General features: G+C 38.8%; 1 protein-coding gene and 1 non-coding gene across 16 annotated transcripts in view; both read left to right on the forward strand.

Moving 5' to 3' along the window:
* The window catches only part of LOC138744435 (kinesin-like protein KIF20B), a 262,166-nt gene that overhangs the window by 3,576 nt on the left and 239,050 nt on the right, over positions 1–19,540 (forward strand). For all 15 annotated transcript variants that reach the window (XR_011345532.1, XR_011345530.1, XR_011345534.1 and 12 more), the window contains exons 2-10: positions 2,904–3,060; positions 7,293–7,391; positions 7,475–7,594; positions 11,686–11,821; positions 11,899–12,083; positions 14,971–15,022; positions 16,440–16,658; positions 16,766–16,877; positions 16,995–17,063. Coding sequence is in view for 9 of the 15 variants with exons in the window: in XM_069900601.1 (XP_069756702.1) it covers positions 2,905–3,060; positions 7,293–7,391; positions 7,475–7,594; positions 11,686–11,821; positions 11,899–12,083; positions 14,971–15,022; positions 16,440–16,658; positions 16,766–16,877; positions 16,995–17,063 (1,148 nt within the window). In the remaining 6 variants the exon portion in view is untranslated. The remainder of the gene's footprint in view (positions 1–2,903; positions 3,061–7,292; positions 7,392–7,474; positions 7,595–11,685; positions 11,822–11,898; positions 12,084–14,970; positions 15,023–16,439; positions 16,659–16,765; positions 16,878–16,994; positions 17,064–19,540) is intronic.
* On the forward strand, positions 9,139–9,244 carry LOC138745127 (U6 spliceosomal RNA). Its single transcript, XR_011346055.1, has one exon. It is a non-coding gene; the product is annotated as a U6 spliceosomal RNA (small nuclear RNA).

The raw sequence follows: 19,540 nt of genomic DNA on the forward strand, positions 1-19,540 counted from the left end.
CTGGCCACTGGCCACTAAAATGTCATCAAGGTAAATTAAGATATTGGTTATACCATGTCCTAAAGCATCCATCACCCCGAAATGATTGAGCAGAGTTCTTTAATCTGAATGGCATTTGTAAAAATTCGAACCACCCAAATGAGGTAATTATTGGTGTTTTTGTAATGTATTCTGGCTCTACTGGTACTTGGTGATAGTCATGCACCAAGTCTATTTTGGAGAAGATCTTTGCTCCATGCAAATTAGCTGAGAAATCCTGAATGAGGGATGGTGGTGGTCCTAAGCTGCCTGTAATCTCCACAAAATTGCCAAGCTCCATTGTGTTTCAGAACCATATGTAATGGAAATGCCCAGGAACTGTTGGACCTACAAATTATGCCTCGTTTCTCCATCGCGACACACTCTTCCTTAGCTGAGCATAGCTTCTCTGGAGGCAAGCGACACTCTTTGGCATGAATAGGAGAGCCCTTGGTACAGATGTGATGAGTAACACTGTGCTTTGCAGTGGAGGCAGAACATTTTTAGAGTCGTAATCTCAGAGAAATCTTCCAACATTGTGGAGAATTCATCTACTGGCTTACTTGATGTTTGAAGGTGCAAAGCAGGGGTATAGGTGCTTGCCAGAGGAATAGTCTGAAAAGTAGTTCCATTTATTAGCTGACACTCTAAGTCAACAAGGAATGAATGAGCCAGAAGGAAATCTGCACCAAGTAAAGGTTGGGATACTGGTGCCAAGTGTAGGATAATTCTCGAACTTGACATTCATCTTTCTGGTGCCAAGGGTTGGAACGGTTAACTGCTCGTAGTTGCAGGACTGGGGTAGGATGCCATGTGTCAAAAGCGGTGGGTAACTTCTGAACCTGTGTCCACCAGAAATGTTGCTGAGATAACTGGTCCCATACATACAGTAAGTTAGCAGGTTTCTCTGCAATAGCCACAGCCCTTGCTGGTGGTTGGCCTGGGTGTTTCCTGCAAATGGGCAGGGTGGAAGGCACTTGCAGGCATTTAATCCCCAACACCTGTGGTAATAACACCAAGACGAAGTGTCCAAAGGCTGCTTATTTGTCATGGGGCATTGCCTGCTTGTAGGGAGTAATGCTTTAAGAACACCAGAGTGTGGGGTTGGTTGTGCAGACTTGTTTTTCCTTGCCATGCCATGGAATGCTTCTGCTGCTGCAGCCCTTGGGTCTTCAAATAAACACTTGGATAACAAAAGCCTAATATCATCTGGCATTAGTTCTAAAGAGAGCTGCTTGAGTAACATATTGGTCCCTTTGCTAGCAACAGCATTTCATTGATTAGTTCTGAATTGGCATATTTCCTATTTTAAAAATTCAGTTTGATCCATATGTATTGGTAAATACATTTCCAATCCATTTGCTAATACTTTAGCTACTATCTTATCAACATTTTAATAATGAAATTGGTCCTTCTTTGGTATCACAGTAATAATTGCAGCTGAAAAGGAATCTGGTAGAGAATATACCTTCAGTGCTTGATTTAACATCAAAAGATCTTTAAATTTCTTAAACTCTATAGGAAAACCATCTCTCTTCTCCCCCCCCCCACACCAGGTGACATTGCTTTGTAATGAATTCATCACTTCACTAACTTCCCTCATCTTAAAAGGAGAATTCCAATATCTGCTCCTGACCATCTAAACTAGGTAGGGTTATTTGAGATAAAAAAATTATTAATTTTCTCATCATGAACTGATTCTGACTAATATAATTCAGAATGAAAATCATTAATTTCTTGCAGTTTATATGTAATGATCCCTGGACTTTTTTAAAAAAAAAAACAACTTCATTAATTGTTCTAAATTCCTGTTCTGCTTTCAATTGCCATGTGCTCTTTCTCCTAATTCATTATATCTGTGCTTTATTCTCTGAATTAATTTTTCAGTTCTGTATGTCTGAATATATTGTATTGGAGGTTTTAATTAGTTAATTGTCTTCAAAGAATTTGTTTTGCAAATTTTTTTCAACTTTCCCATATCTTGTTCCAACTGATTTGTCTTTTTCCATATAATCTTTCTTGATTTTAGCTGAATAACTTAATATTTGTCCCCTTAAATAAGCTTTAGGTGAATCCCATATAATACACTTATGGTCTGCTGAATTAGATTTTATTTCTTAAAAAAAAAAATTGAATTGTTTTCTAATAAAAATCACAAAAATCCTCTCCAGCAACACTGAATTAAGCTTCCTATAAGGTGAGCCTTCTTTCTCAGGAATTGAAACAAGCCAATAAAAGTGGGGAATGGTCAGATAATATTCTAGCTTTGTATTCAACATGACTAATTCTACCCTGTAATTGCGCTGATAACAAAACGAAATATCTTCTTGAATAAGAGTTGTCTGTATAAATGAAAAGAATAATCTCTCTCTAGGATTCAACCTTCACCAAATGTCTATTAAATTTAATTCTTTCCTCTACCAGCCATGCCCAGCACAATGCAGGTGGGTTCTGGGGACCTTTAGTAAACTTTGATTTAAAAAAAAATGTTTTTACTTTCGGGTTTTAACTTTATTGCCCCAGGAGAGTGAGATCCTTCCTGCCATTATGCTCTGCCCCTGGTGTTTTCTCTCTTGAACAATGATATTTCTTGAGCATTTGCATTTAAAATCACAGCATTTACTCAATTCACACACATTCACTGGAGTTCTGTTAATTTTTTTGTGGATTTGACTTTGATTCAGGAATTTATTTAATTATGAATGACATCTTGGTTGTATCGAACCATTGACTATACTAAAATACCAATTCTCTACTTTGGTGGATTTTTGTTCAAAATATTTTCCAGGAATTTCTTTCATAAATTGAAGAATGACTGTTAGAATTGTAACTGCAAATTTGTTTTTGTTATAATTATATTATTTGATGACTTAATTCCTTTGCAGAATGGAGCCAAGAGTTGATTCCAGGTTCACATTTATAGAGTCGTTTGGCATTATGGGCGATGAACAAGAGATTACTACAGCAGAGGATTTGAAAGACATAAGAAAGGATTTGATTGATGAACTTTCTAATGAAGAAAATACAAATACATCACATGTGGTAAATATAAAATGCCCTAGTGTCTCATTATGTAAGTCAAAATTAAACAGATGTTCTCTGCTTATAAACTCTTGATCTATCCTGATTTAAAAGTAAATTTGCACAAGTATTTTTCATTAATTATGGATTCCATTTCAAAATTTTTAAATTTAATTTGAGACATACAGCATGGTAACAGGTCCTTTCAGCCCACGAGCCCATGCCATCTATTTGCACCCAATTGACCAACAATTGCCGGTACATTTTGAACAGTGAGGAAATGGGAGCTCCCTGAGGAAACCCAGCAGACATGGGGAGAATGTACCAACTTATTGAAGATAGTATGGGATTCTAACCGCAGTCCAGATTGCTGGCGCTGTAAAAGCATAATGCTAACCGCGCTGCTCTCGAATTAAAAAAAAATGTATGATGGCCATTTCAGCTTCTCTATCCAATGTGCATCTGTTTTTTTTTATATAAAATGTTTTAGTAATGAAATGAAATAATCAAGAAAATCTGCAGATGTAGTTCACAAGAGTGTTGGAGAAATTCATCAAAAGAATGCACCATCAAAAAGTAAAGGCAGTCTACGTTTCAGGTCTGAGCCTCTATTCAGAAGTGCTGAAAGTCGGGCAGTTACCTGAATAAAAAGATGATTGGAAGAAGAGGGAAGATCACAGGCTAACAGTTGGGAGGAAATTAGCAGATTTGGGTGAGAGGTAGAAAAAGAAAATGAAAAATTGGCAGAGAGGGCAATGGCCAAGAAAGATAGCTCTTTGCTCAAGGAAACATAGGATGTTGGAAGAAGAAAGAATGTCTGGATGGAGATTGCCAAGATAAGATGCAGTACATTAGGCCATGGACAGACATGGCAATGGGAGTGTGGAATTAAAATGGTTGGCCTCTGGGAGGTTCTTGCTCTTGCAGAGGACAAAGCAAAGGTGCTCAACAAGCAATCTCTCAGACTGCAAGCCTATCCAGTGCAGAGGAGGTTGCCTCAGGAGCACTGATGTAGTAGATGTTCCCTACAGATTCACAGGTGAAGTGTTCTTTCACATGGGAAGGAGTTGTCTGATTGTAGGATCTGTGGCATAAATTGCTGAGAATGATTGGAATGTGGAGGATGGTTGGGTGATAGTTGAGTATGAAGGGGTGGGGGGGAAGAGAAGGGGTCAGAGATGTGTGTGGGGGAACAGGAAAAAAAATGTGGCTGAGGGGAAGCCATCTTTTCTGAAAGAGGATGTCTAAGTTCCTGGAGTGGAGGGTCTCATTCTGAGAGCAAATGTGCAGATAGAGGAATTGAGAGAAAGGAATAGAATTATTGCAGGAGACCAGATGGGAAGAGGCGTAGTTAAGGTAACAGTGGGAGTCGGTGGCTTTACAAAAGGTCAGGAGAAAGTTTGCCTCCTGAGATGGAGAAAGGGGAGAGAGTTTACAGAGATGGTTCAAATGAATTTGGGGTTGAAATTGGCAGCAGAGTGGATGAAGATGACAAAATGATTATGGGTTCAGGAGGCAGTACCAATATAGTTGTCAATTGCCCCTTTCACAATTGCAAGTGATCCCAGGAATTAACAGCCAATCACCCTTTAAAGTGTCTAGTGTGAAGGCACCGGCGTCAGATTAAGTCGTGTCATGCTGGGGATTGTCTGCCTTGACCCCTAGTAAAATCTCCGGTGTCTGCAGACGCTGACGTTGCAATCAGGCAGTTGTGGGATTGAAATGACATGTTTTTGCGTGAGTGCATGAACGTGAAGGAAAAATTATTAAAGTGAAGGTATAAACTTTGTCGTGGGAAAGTCGCATCAGGAGAGAGGAAATAAATAACAACGGACAATATTAAAACACCATGGGAAAGTTTGTATAGTGGTGGGAGGGAACAATGGCCAAACTGACTTCCCAGAATGCTGAGAGACAGAGAAACCCCTTCATGAATGCTCCATTCATGCAGCTGTGCATGATGCCCTTTCTCTGCTGTGCGGAATTCTGGGAGGGCAGGTCTGCCATTGCTTTTCCTCCATAGTATTTATAAATTGTACGCAATAGTGTTACCAACTTTCCCATTATATATAAATTGTGCACTGTAGTGCTACCAATTTTCCCACATTGTTTAAAAATTGTCTGCCATTGCTATTTATTACTCTCACTTTCCCACAGTCCCTTAAAGGTTTATGTAGGTTGGCACAGAAACAACTGGCTGAAGGGCTTGTGCTGTACATAGAATGGTCCTAACCCTGGGGATGGTTCCTTGCAAGTGTGAAAGCATTCAGTGTCCCAGTGGTCAAATGTGAAAAGCCAAACTCCCTTCCTAATCTAGGACAGTGAACGACCAATTTAGTGGGATGCGTGAAAAGGGCTAATGTAATTGAGATAAGCTTGAGGAACCATGGCTTTAAAGTTTTCAGCATGGATTTATCAAACATATCCAACTAACATACTGGCTTTGCTGCAACTCATGTGAGGACCCAGTGAGAGCTTTGATGTGGATGAAGTGGGATGAACCTTTGGGCCACTGCAAGTTCTGCCAGGTGGAGTTGGTGGTAGTGGAGAACCATGGGTTTGATTTCTTGTTTAGGAAGAAGTGGAGAACCTCGAAAGAGGTGGGGGGGGGGGGGGGGGCGGGTGGTGGGAGTGTATTGGGATCAAATGTCCATGGCGAAAAAGAAGGAACACAGCCCCAATAACTGAGGATATGAGGTGTCCAGGAAGTGGAAGGGACTCCATTCAAGGGGACAAAATGATGTTGAGATGTATAATACTAGTTTGGTAGGCAGGAACATGCATAGACAATGGGTCTACTGGGGAAAGTTAGGTCTGAGGATCTTGGGTAGGATGTAGAACTGGGCAGTGTGGGGTTAGGTATCAAGGGTTAGATGCTGTGGAAGGGACAACATTGGAAGTGATGAGTTCAGAGATGGTGGCCCAGTGTTTCTTGGCAGGGGCGATTGTGGCCTGGTGTTACTTGGTGGGGTCTTCTTCAAGGGGTAAGTAAGAGGTGTCTCAGAACTATCGTCTGGCATCTAGAAGGGAGAGTCAGTTTGCCAGATAGCAACAGCACCACCTTTGTCTATTGGTTTGATGGTGAGGTTGTGGTTGGTGCAGAGAGAAAGGAGGGCAGTGTGTCCTGAGGAGGTTAGATTAGAACAAATGATTGGAGTGATGAAGTTGAGATACTTGATATCTTAGCAGTATTTGGAAATGAAAAGATCCGGAGCAGGCAGAAGGCCAGTACTAAGTGTCCAGGAGGAGGAACAAAGCTGAAAGGATCCTCAGTGGGAATGTTAGGAGTCCTTTTTGAAATAGTAGTCTTACAGACAGTAGAAAAAGTTGGGCATCATGGCAAGTACAGAACCTGTTGAGGTGTGGGTGTAGAGAGATGTGTGTAAGTAATCTGCAATGATTCTCAACCTTTCTCTTTCCACTCACAGCACTAAGTAATCCCTATGCTATCATTGCTCTGTGATTAGTAAGGGAGTGCTTAAGGTGGTATGTGAGTGGGAAGGGAAAGTTGAGAATCATTGCTCTTGACCCAATTGTTACTGAAATATTTTGCTTGAGAAAAATTCTCATTGGAGTTATGAAACTGCACATAACAAGTCAATGAAGTATGATTAAAACAGTTGTTTTAAAACTTTCTTTCCACCCACATAGCACCTTAAGCAATCCCTTACTAATCACAGAGCACCTATGGCATAGGGAATACTTAGAGGTATGTGAATGGAAAGAAAAAGGTTGAGAACCATTTGAGTTGATGGACACAAAAACAATTGTTTGAGACATCAGGGATAAGGTATCCTGTTAAAGGGCCAAATTCAAAGTCTCTATATAATCATGCCATCATCTCTATTCTGTACCACCTCAGTCATGTAATGCCTCTTGTCAGTCTGGATACTTCAGTGGCTATGAAATAGTGCTTCGGCGTAACACTTTTTGAGCAGTTTTTTTTTTGATAGGTGCTCCATCAACCAGTTAAATTTGCTTCTTGCATGAGTGGTTTCTGAAACTTGTGTCCTGCTCAGTGAATGCAGACAGCAAATTGCTTAGGCTTATTTGACATGATCTTGTTAACAAGATTCTAAGGGAATCCTGTATTACAAATTTCAAGTTTCATGACCATTGGAGTTCAGCTTTATTGGGCTGCTCCAATGCTTGTCCTGAAGTTTCATTGACAAGCATATGTGTATCCTGATGAACAATCTAAAATATGTGTATGTGAATTATTTTCTACTTGTAAATATCTTTTTAATTAACAGGATCCAGAGCAAGATTCTTCTCGAACCAAGGACCATATGCACGTTTACCTTCGGATTAGACCTTTCACCAAAGCTGAAATTGCACAAAATGAATCTCGGGTCAGTCGGCAAAATTCCATTGCATTATCAAATGAATAATGTTTATATGTGACACTAATGTATTATTTTCCCATTTTTTTCAGGACTGTGTGCTAATAGAAAACTCAACTAGCGTGATTCTAAAAGCACCGCGAATTTCCTTAAGTTCCCGATGCAGTGATCGTGGAATTGGCCAGATGGCCCAACGATTTACATTTTCTCATGTAAGAAAGATAAAATTGGGTATTGTATGGTAAGATGTAATGGTAATCTTGAATAGAGGTATTGAACCATTTGAGATTTCAAGTAGAGTTCTTGTATTTAGATCTTTTTCCATATACATTCCATCAAAGACCTAATTTCTTTTGTATTTGTCAAGTTTTTAACTGAATTTCATATCCACCAAAATCCTTCATGAACAGAATCTGGCCAACCACTGACGTTCGGCTAACTGGCCTATAATTTCTAGTTCTTTTCCCTCTCCCTTGAGTGAAGTGGCACATTTCCATTCTTCTGGAACCATTTCCGACTCTTAGTTGGAGTGAACTCATTGTTAGAAAACACTATTTCTTTGAGGAGATGAAACATTACAATAGAGTTCAGGCCATTTCATCCATGATGTTGTGCCAACCTGTGTAAACTTACCCTACAGCAATCGAATCTTCCTTTTGCACAATTCTAATCCTCAAACCCATAACTCTTTCCAACATCCATGTGCTTATCTAAGAGTCTTTTAAATGTCCAGATTTTACCAGATTTGTCTTGTCAAATCATCGACTCTTTTCATGACTCTATCGTTGTTCCTTGGTCTGTGGCGTATCATCTGCAATTGTGCAACCCTTCTGTGATTTTTTTTTTTTAAATTCCCAATTTTCTGCCCTTCACCATCTCATCTACTATTGATATGCAATCACTGTATACATTCCTCATCCGGAAAACAGTGGTACCTTCCATTTTTTTTCAACACCGATCTATTTCGATCCCCTCGATTTGGTCTTCTCTGCTTTATGGAACTAGTTCTCATCCTGAATATCTCTTTATTCCTCCCATTTTCATCAAATCCAGAGTATAGCCATGAGCACATGCATGGACCCCAGCTATGCTTCCTTTTTCATTGATTATGCAAATTGGTCCCAGTTTTAAGTCTACTCCAGTATCACTCTAATGATGTTGCATCTTGTACCCATGGAAAACTCAACAATATCATTTTCTTTGTTGCCAACTTCCACCTCAGATTCACGTTTACTATTTATGACATTTCTCCCCTTTCCTGAACTTTGTCTCCATTTTGGGGCACAATTACCCATTGACATTTGCAAATTTAGAATCTCAGAACTGAAGTGTGCCTTTCCTGAATCCGTAACTTGAGAATGCTATTTTTTTTGGTTTGTCTTTACTACATCTTTTCCTGGTACAGGTCTTTCTTGGACATCGAAAAATAAGACTTGAAAGCAGACAAGTCTACTTTGTAATTCAAATCCTGGTTGATTGTTCCTTCTTCCCATAACCTTTGATGCCCTTAATAATCAAGAACCCATCAACCTGTTTTTTTTTAAAAAAAGAATACTGATTGACTTGGCCTCCACTGCTCTCTGTGGCAATGAATTCCACAGATTCACCAGCTTCTGGCTGAAAAATCTTAGCCTTGTGTCTGCTCTAAAGGGACATCTTTTCATTCTGAGGAATCTTCTCTCCATCCACTCCATCTTGTCCTTTCAATATTCCTTGTTTCGATGAGATCACCATTGTCCTTAAATTCCTATGAATCGTGCTTGCTTCGGCAGCACATATACTAAAATTGGAACGATAAGGGAAGATTAGCATGACCCCTGTGCAAGGATGACCTGCAAATTCGTGAAGCGTTCCATATTTTTTTAAATAAAAAAAATTCCTATGAATACTGGCTAAGAGCTGTCAAATGTTCAATAATTAACCCTCTCATCATTCTTGTAAATCTCTTCTAACCTTCTCCAACAGCAGCACACACTTCCTTGGATAAGAGCCTAAAACTGATTGCAATACTTCAAAAGTGTAGTCCCTTGTGGGACCACAAGTCACTGGCTGCCAATTGGAAAAGGTCCCACTGTTTGCTTTCTGCCAGTCAGTCAAATTTTTCCCATGATTGTACCTTTCACTTAACCACATGGGCTCTGATCTTGTTTAGTAGCCTTATGTGCAAACCTTGTTGAAGCCATTCTGAAAATCCAAATAAACAATCCCCACTTAATCTTTGTCTGTGCTGCTTGCTTCTTCCTCAAAGAACTCTAATAGATTTGTCAGCTAATATCTCTCCTGAAAGAAACCACGTTGATTTTGGCCGATTTTGCTTTCAAGTACTCTGAAATGTCACCTTTGATAATGACTCTAGAATCTTCTCAACTACTGCCTAACTGGGCTATAATTTCCTTCCCTACCTCACACCCATAACACTCTCTTTCTATAATCCATGTACCTGTCCAAGAGATTTTAAAGTATCCTAATTTAACCAGCTTTCATTGCCACCCTTGGCAATGCATTCCAGTCACCCACCACTCTGTATATTTTTAAAAAAAACTTGTCTCTGTAATCTATTCTAAATGTTCTTTCACTCACCTTTAACAGATGTCCTCTGGTATTTGTTAATTGTTCCAAGACAAGGGTGACAGATGTCCACTGATCTCAGCTTAGAATCTTAAATACCTTTAAGATACTTCTCATCTCTTTGTTGCTCTAAAGAGAAAAGCCTGTGCTTTGTCAAGCTTGCTGAATAAAAAATGTTCCCCAATCCAAAATCCTGGCAAATCTCCTTTGCACCCTCTCCAAAGGATCTACATCCTTCCTGTAATCTGAACTGAATGTAATTCTCCAAGTGTGGACTTTTTATAGAGCTCTAACTTTACTTCAGAACCATTTAACTCAATCCCTGGAAGGCTAACACACAATGTGCCTTCTTGTAACATCCTATCAACTTGTAGAGTAACCTTGAAGGATCTGTAGACCTGGACCCCAGGATCTTAATTCTGGAGCACTTACCAGTAATCCAGCCATGAACCACATACTCGGCTTTCAAGTTCAACTTTACAAAGTGCATTTCTTCATACTTATCTAGATTGAACTCGATCTACCACTTCTCTGCCCAACTTTGCAGGTCTATATTCTATAACCTACAACAACCTTATGCGCTACCCAGAACCCCTTTGTGGCTAGGATATGTACAATTTTAACATTGTTAGTTGGATGCAATGTGGCCAGCTGCACGAGAACAATGTTGTCTGAGGCATGGTTAGTTCTGGTGTTCTTGTTATTTCATTTTTGCTTCTGGGATGGGAGTGGTCAGCATTCTCTTGCAAGTCCATCTTTTGTAACTCATGCCTATTTGAAGATCCACAATCTGGATCCTGCAAAAAAAAAATAAAATAAATAACTGGAAATATGCAGTACAACTAATTATCCAAAATTCAAACAACCAGCAAAAAGATTGTGGAAAATAAATGAGTTTTTTTTAAAAAAAAGCAAGTTTAAATTTGGCGTCTATTACCATTCACCAATCATGCAATCTTATGCAACCAGAAAATTAATTCTATCTTGTATGTACCAATCCTCATAGTGCTGGATACCAGCGGTTTTACTGTATTTCAAAGTTTGGATAGTGTGTACCTGGGGAGTTATTCTGTGGTTAAGATCCATAGGTTCCTTGATGGCAGTAGTGGTATTGGGGGAGTTCTGTCAATATTTTGGTGTGTAACAGCAGTGAGGAAGTTTAGGTTTGGTCTACTGTTTATTGCCTGGTACCTTTGTGGTATGAATATTGTTTGATACATAGTCACACATACCTGAATATTGCCTTGGACTTGTTACATGGAGATGTGGGGTGCTTCATTTGCTGAGTTGTGAATAGCATTGAACATATTGCAATCATTAGTGATCATCCAACATTTGATGAAACACTGGAGGATGAAACTCCTACAGCATAACCCTGAGTAGCTCCAGAAGTTATATCCTGGAGCTGGACCTTCTGGTGCAATATTTGTGGTTTTACTTCTGATCACCCTGCCCAATTTTGTGAGCAACTCAGTCTAAGCATCCAAGTAACCATAAGAATTATGAATCAATGTCTAATTTTTTTTTTACTCTCCTTTTATAAAAGTCATGCAAAATGTTTGTCACTTTCTTTTTATTTCATAGAGTACACTGTGTTCCATTTGGACAATCTCATTTGGCTAATTGTGCTCAAATTTTAATTAGTTTTTTTTTACCTTAAATGTTTTTTTGTCAAAATACTGATATTAATTACATTAAATATTATAAATTTTTAAAAACATCTGTTTCCACCTAGATTTATGGACCAGAAACAAAGCAAAAAGAAATGTTTGAAACAGTAAAACCCCTTATTGAGGATGTTTTAAATGGACAGAACTGCTTGGTTTTTACTTACGGAGTTACCAATTCGGGGAAAACTCACACATTTCAAGGTATGGATCTTTATGTTGTGGGAAGAATAATTAACTTGATTGTTGCCTTTGGTGTAATTATTTCTGATATGTTACAGGACCAGACCATGATGTGGGAATTTTACCAAGGGCAATGAATGCTCTATTTAAGAGTATAGAAGGAAAAATTTATCAAGATATGAACATTAAACCACAAAGAAGTGCGGACTTCAGTAAATTAACAGAGATGCAAGTGAAAGAAGAGGGAATCTTTAAAAAATCAGTTCTTCACTTATTTAATGAGGTAAATCAATAAATCCATTTTAATTTTGTGATGCATGAAAATATTTTTAAGCTATCATAAATTTAACTTTTGCAAGATGTAATGGTGATTGATGAGGTCCTAAATTTAATACCTTTTGTTTGTATTTATAATGGAAAAGCTATGGATGCTGAGGAATCCAGGGACATTGATAGCTTTGAATTGGAAAATATCCACATTACAAAACAGGTGCTAGAGGTCTTAAAGCACATAAAGGTGGATAAATCCCTGGGGCCTAACCTAGTGTATCCTAAGACATTGTGGGCAGCTGGAAAGAAATTGCAGGGGCCTTGACAGAGATATTTAGCCATCTAAAATACTGGAAAAGAAGAAGGAGCTGATGTTGTGCCTTTATTTATGAAGGGCTGCAAGGATAACTTGGGAACTGCAGTCTGGCATCTGTTAAGGGAGATTAAGAGTGATCTGATCTCCCAGCATTTGTATCCTGTTTGTACCATTGGAGATCCTAATGAAAACTAAGAAAAGCTTGTAAGTTTGACAGCACAAATCTTTATTCACATTAGGCTACTGGTCATGTATTGATACAATGTTGCACTGAGTATGCTCACCACTCAAATGTGATGTGGCTCTTATTGCTGGTGCATGACTAAAATAGTCCCAAGTTTCCTCTGTATATAACATCCCTCCTTTAAAAAAAATATTAAAACTTAAAAGATTTATTAAGATTTAAAATTTCTTAAAAATAAATTGTTACTGCTTCTTTACCTGCAATTGCCATTAAGAATTGATTATTCTAATTACACAATTACTGTTCTATATTCTTTTCAGCGGAATCACACTGGTGGTAGGATGTTGCTTCTCCACCTGGTAGACCTTGTTGCATCTGTTTGGTTCGGTGGTGTTAGTACACTTGTGGGTGGTGGTATTGTTTGGCTCTGTTCTCCTATTGCTTGGTGTTCAGTCAAATGCACTCAAGTCTTCAGGAAGCAAAATCTTCCTTGTCCTGTGTGAGGGAAATCTGAAACTGGAGGGCATGCGTTTAATGTGAGAATGGAAAGATTAAAAAGGGTCCTGAGGGAAACTTAGATATTGCACTGTGCAAAATTGCTGGAGAAACTAAGCAGGTCATACAGCATTTAGAGCTTCAAGTGCAACTTGCCTGTTGAGTCTTAACTCTTTGTCATGAATTGGGTAAAATAGGTGGATGTTGGAATTTAAAAAAAAAAGTAGGGCAGTAGGGAGAGAAGTGCAGTCAAACATTTAAGAGGTAATGAGTGGATTTGGATGGGATTTTAATCATGAAGAAATTATTGCTTTCTCAATGTTTCAATATTTGGTGGTAAAATGAAGATTGAGGCTTGAGAGTTTTTAAATTTTAATAATGTTTTATAATTGTACTTTTTGAGGTAACTGTGCTACTGCTGGTCTGGATAGTGCTCTTTCACAGGGTTCCACCACCCAGTGCAACTTCCAGTGGCTCCATACAGACTCTAAACAGCCTGTTAAAGGAGCTAATGCTGGTTTATTTTAAAATCCTGTGACTGGGGTCTGGGCCCATGATGGCAGCACATGTGTTTAGCAGCCGTCCATAGGGGTTGCAGACTCTGGGGACTGGACTGGAGCAAGGAATCAGGAAATGGAGAGACCACCCCCCTCTACCAGTTTGAGAAAGGCAAACCCCTATGGGGCGGTGACCATGATAGCAGACGAGTAAGGGGCCCTGCAGTCGAAGAACATGCAGGTGACAGGTTGTTGGTAATTTGAGGCAAAGAACCTATGTGGGCTGTTCAAGTTTGCATTTAAAGGATTCTCCTCAAACTATGGACTTCTGGGGACTGGTTTGAGACTGGTCGAATGGGTATCAGGTATTGGAACCAGCATGCGAAAGGGTGCTGAAGGATTTCTGATTGTCAGAGGTTTGGATCTGGAGCTCGGTTGCTGATGGTTTGGGCTGGGGTCTGTGTGGCTGTGAAGACTGAAGATCGCTGTAGGTGAATCCATGTACACTCTGACTCTGGGGGAACTCTCTTTGCTTTCTCTGACAGTAAGGTGTACTGGACAATTTCTGTTGATGGCAAATCTTTGTCTGCCTTACTGCAGATTAAAGTCAATTTTGTGCAGTATTACACCTATTTTACATGACAATGAAGGAATTTCAATTCTACAAAAATCTCCTTGTTGGCCAGGCTTCACTGAACACTAAGACTAACAATGCAATCAGACTCTCATCTAGTGCCGTGAAATACAATAGTTTCAAGATCATTTTGAATGTAACTGAAATTTGGGTTAATTTATTGATTATCCAATCCTTGCTTCAGAACAGCAGAGGGAAATATTGCAAAGCAATAGTGATAGGAACTTTCTACTTTGAGCTAAAGATTCACAAAAAAATTTGAAGTTAACTGATTTTAAAAAAAAATCTCAACTTGTTATAATTTTGTTTTCTAAGCCTAATGAAGCTTTGCAGATCACTGAATCTAGCAGAACAATACCCAAATTTGTCAGGTTTGCTTTGCTTTTGAGTGGCTTCCTTGTTTGCTTTTGAATCTGGATTGTGAATTTACTTCACAGTTAAAATGTTATGTTTGCAGAAGTTAACAGCAATGGGTCTCAATTTTGCACAAATATTTCCTCCCATCTTGCTGACAGTGACATTGGCCCACTGTTCACATATTTTAAGAAATATGGTAAATATTGTATCAAGCTTGTGGTAAATTTGGGAAATTTTCACCTAGTCTCCAGAGAAATATGATTTTTAACAATAATATGACCAGAATGAAAAGTGCATTTTGGTTTCATAACCCAGTGAATTGTAATCCCATGTTGTGCTTTGGGACATGTTGAAAAGGACTATTTTGCCCTTGTTCATCGTTGTGCGCTGTACTCAAAATGTTAATTTTAATTTTAGAGTGACCAATCTAATTGCAACGGTCAACATAGTTCACTGGATGCTTCAGAAGGTAAGTTGCACAAGTATACCAATGTAAAATGAACCATGTATTGATGCTTGATTCAATTAAGTAAACTTCAATCACAAATCAAAATATAAGGTGCTTATAAAATGGACATGATTTGTAGATTATTAAATGTGTAGCCTATTAAAATGTATTAGTAATATTTTTAACTGATGGTTTATGTATTGTATCTCAATAAACTGCTGAGAATGAGATGTCCAGTGGTTAAATTTAACATGATATAGAAAAGGACAGGTCTGCACCATTTCTCTTGTTTTTATAAGTTTGCTTTGTGCATTAGATGCAAGTTGGGGCTCAATGATTCACATTTTTCAACCCATGCTTGTAAAAATCCATGGAAAGCTCTGTCATGTATGAAGAGATTGACTTACTGACTCCTTGTATTCTGGAGTCTACCTGAAAGGTTGGAAATGGAACAGATCTCTGCAAGATGAGAAAGTGTTCAGCACAATAGCATTGGTAGAGCATGATGAGAATTCCATTTTGTACAATAGGATATCAATTGTTCAGTTTGGATTTGTCAGCTGCATTCAGAATAATTTTTTTGTTCAGCTGCCTGTCTTAATTTTGTTCATACCTTGAAGGAATCCAGCCTGAAACATTGGTTATTTATCTTTACCAAATAAAGTACACTGTTTGACCTGCTGAGTTTCTCCAGTATTGTGTTTTTACTTCAGTCATGGTATCTGCATAAAAGTTGTCAATCTCCAGTATTATTATTTAAAAAAAATAGTCTTGATTAGAGAAAGGGGATTTGAAAATGTCTCCAAACTTTTAAAAAATATTTATTTTTGGTATCTTATCGATTTATATAAAAAAAACAAACATTATTTCAAGATGATTCTTGCAGTGAGCTTGTCCTGATTTAGCTTATTCTAGGTACTGGACGCAGAGAAGGTCCACCAGGATTTTGCCTGACTGAAGCTTATCAGTTGTGTGGAGAATTGGGTTTCTTTTACTGAGGTGGAGGCTGAAAGATAAGCTGATGGTGCTTTATGAAATCTGAAGGGTAGATAATAAAAATACTTTGCCCTTGGTTGAAGTGTCTTGGATAAGAAAGCATCATTTCAGTTGAGATGTAAGTGCTTTGAAGGGTTCCCAGGGAAATGTTTACAGTGATTGGAATCTGAAATTCTTTGATTTGAGGTGAAGGCAGATACTCTTAACTTTTAAGCATCCAGGCAAAACTTGAATCACCAATTCAGAGGGCTAGAGATGCAACGTTGGTAAGTAAAATTTGTGGGATATGCTGAAGAATCTATTTCTGTTGTTTATAACTAACTAAACATGATCAGTTTTCAATCCAACATTTATAGCTCCATTTCATAATTTCATTTTGTGCTATGACAATCATCTTGGTTAACCTGAGATTTTTTTCCCCCCCCCCCCCCTCTTTTTAAAGCGGGAGGCTCACTGAAGTCACTTAGCAATGCCAGTGATTTTGCTGAATATAAAGTTGCTGTACGTGCTCCAGAAAGGATCAGATTTTCCATTTGGGTTTCATTTTGTGAAATATACAACGAAACTCTTTATGATTTGCTTGATCCAGTACCATGTAAATATCAGAAAAGAAAGATACTACGGCTTGTGCAGGATTCAAAAGGAAACATTTATGTGAAAGGTAAATGAGTGCATTTATTTCACAGATAGGGTGCTTTTTTTCTTATAAATTAATTAGTTGTGTCCATGAATTAAGATCTTCCAAGATATCCTACTTTCCTTTTTAAGATCTAAAATGGATTCAGGTTTCCAATGCAGAAGAAGCATGCATGATACTGAAACAAGGGAGAAAGCAACAAAGTATTGCTTCTACAAAAGCCAATAATCTCTCCAGTCGAAGGTAAAATCTGAAAAGTAAATAACTAATTTGCTGAACTTTGTTCTTCAGAACAAAGGGACATTGGATTCAACCTGTACCTGGACAGTTTAACATTTCTTAAAAATATTTTTTCCACAGCCACTGTACATTTTCAATAAGAATTTTGCATGTGGAGGCTGGAAGTCTTCAGGTTACCCGGGTCAGTGAGTAAGTAAGATATTCTAGTCAAGGAGATGGATTTTTACTGGAAATGTTTGCTGCAGAAATGTGTCTGGAATTTTGGATCAGTTTTTTTTTGTGGGGGGGGAAAATGATGTTATTGAGAAACTTGCATCCTTGGTCAACAACTTCACTCAAGATGCCATTGGTATGTACTGTTTAGGCTTTTTGGCTGTCTTGAGCTGCTCTGCTAAGAAAGATTTATGGCTTCTTTATTTTTGGTCCAAAAATATATCAATCTCTGCTTTGAATATAGTCAAACAGCTGTGGACAAAGAATCAGAGGTGAGAAATTCCAAAGATTTTAAATCCACTTTGGAAAGTAATTTGAATTTAAAAAATCTTCCCTCATGCTGAGGCCCTGGCCCCAGTGTTAAACCTCTTTGCTGCACCAAACACCATCTTGTTATCTACCCAGTCAGTTCCATCACAACTTTCTATATCTGAACTCCAGCATCTGCAGGCACACATTGTGGATTCTCAGCTAAATGCTTGTTTTTTAAAAAAAGTTGCATCAGAAGACTCGTTAAGAAGTTTATGGTACCCATAATGAGCCACATGAGCAATCTTTGTGATTTAAAAAAAAAATAAACTCACCAGTTTAACTTTTCTGACTCTAATTTACCCACTCATTTCACTGCTTATGACATTTATGGAGACTGATTCCACTGTCTGAATCAAAAGCAATTAATTTAGACACTAGATAGTCCTTACATCAAGTTGTTTTTCTTTCTGAAGTGGATGACCTCTGTTACTGAGTTAATACTTCATCTGCTGGACCCTTGCCCACCACTTAACCATCTGTCTCTTTGTAGACGTCTCCTCGGTTTCCACTCAATTTAATGTCATCAGTGAACCTGGATACACTCCACTTGGTCCAATCTGCCAAATCATTAATGTATTATGAATGGTTGGAAGCCCAGCTGTAATCTCTGTGGCACACCACTAGAAAAATCAAAAAATGCAGGTGCTAGTATCTTGAACAAACAATGAGAAGCTGGAGGGACTTGACAGGTCAGGTAGCATCCATGGGTAGGAATAGTCGGTTGTCATTTCAGATTTGGACCTTTCATTTCAGAAAGTGCATAAGGGGAAAAATGAGTAAAGAAGCTGGGGAGGGAAGAGGGTGTGATAAGGTGGGAGGAGTCGAAAGTCTGGTAGGTAATGAGACCATTGGGGAAGAGAGGAGGGTAGTGAAGGTTGGAGAGAAAAAAGAGAATAGGTTTAAAAAAAAAAAATGGGAGCAGTGGAGCGGGGTGGGGGTGGTGACCTGAAGTTGGAAAAACTGATGTTGATTCCACTGGATTTTAGGCTGTCCAGGAAAAATATGGAGTTGTTCATAACTTGTTTTTGGCCTCATTTTTGTAATGGTTGGGGCAGAGGATAACTATGTCCATGGGAAATTAAAATGGTTGGATACTGGGAGATCCAGCATGGACCTGCATAGTGCAGGTGATCAGCGAAGTTTTCATCTAATCTATGTTTGACCTCACAGATGTAGAAAGGGGCACACAGGGTACGCCAAATGGATTAGATTAAGTTGCAAGCAAAGCTCTATCTCACCTGCAAGGTCTGTCTGTGATCCTGGATGGAGGTGAGAGGAAGATAGCAGGATGAGTTTTTCATTTTTGTATTTACAGTGGAGGCACTGAAGTGAGTTGTAGGGTGGGTGGGGAGGGAAGAGCAGACCAGAGAGTTGCAGAAACTGATTGTTGAAAGAGTTGGTCAAGTGTGAGGAGGTAAGATGTTACTGGTGGTGGGATCGCACTGAACTTGGTGGAATTGTTGGAGGTTAATGTGTCAGATGTGGTGGTTGGTGTGGAAAGTGAGGACCCAAAGGGACAGTCCATGAGAACAGAAGTATGAGAAATGGAATCAATACGGGTAATGGTTTTATCAGTGACAGTTTGGGGAGAGGAGTCCACATTCTTGGAAGAAAAAGAAAATCTCCATTTGTCTTGTTTCTGCTCTCACCCCAGCCTTCAGGCAAAATAAAGTTCCTTTTGGTCAATACGTTCAATCCCACCAGTAGCAATATCTATTGACACTGGGGAAGCCCCCTGCCAGCCACAATTTATACTCTGGAACTCTATCAGCATCTTGTAGGGATTCGTCTCTGAGATCTTGCCCTCTTTTCCTTCCATCACCATTGGCACTTCCTACTGTTATTACAAAGTGTAAATCTTGTCCCAATCTCCTTCTAACTCAGTGGTTCTCAACTTTTTTTTTTCTTTCCACTCACCTTAAGCAATCCCTTACTAATCACAGAGCACCTATGGCATAGGGAATACTTAAAATGGGATGTGAGTGGAAAGAAAAAGGTTGAGGAGAACCACTTCTCTAACTCTATCTAATGTCACCAATAGACCTTCCAGGTGAGGCAGAACTTTGCGTGCAGTTTATTCAACAGGATCTACTGCATCTAATATACTTGGATGTAACCTCCTTCAGGTTGGTGAGACCAAC

The sequence above is a fragment of the Narcine bancroftii genome, chromosome 10 (genome assembly GCF_036971445.1).
Source record: "Narcine bancroftii isolate sNarBan1 chromosome 10, sNarBan1.hap1, whole genome shotgun sequence".
Taxonomy (NCBI): Eukaryota; Metazoa; Chordata; class Chondrichthyes; order Torpediniformes; family Narcinidae; genus Narcine; species Narcine bancroftii.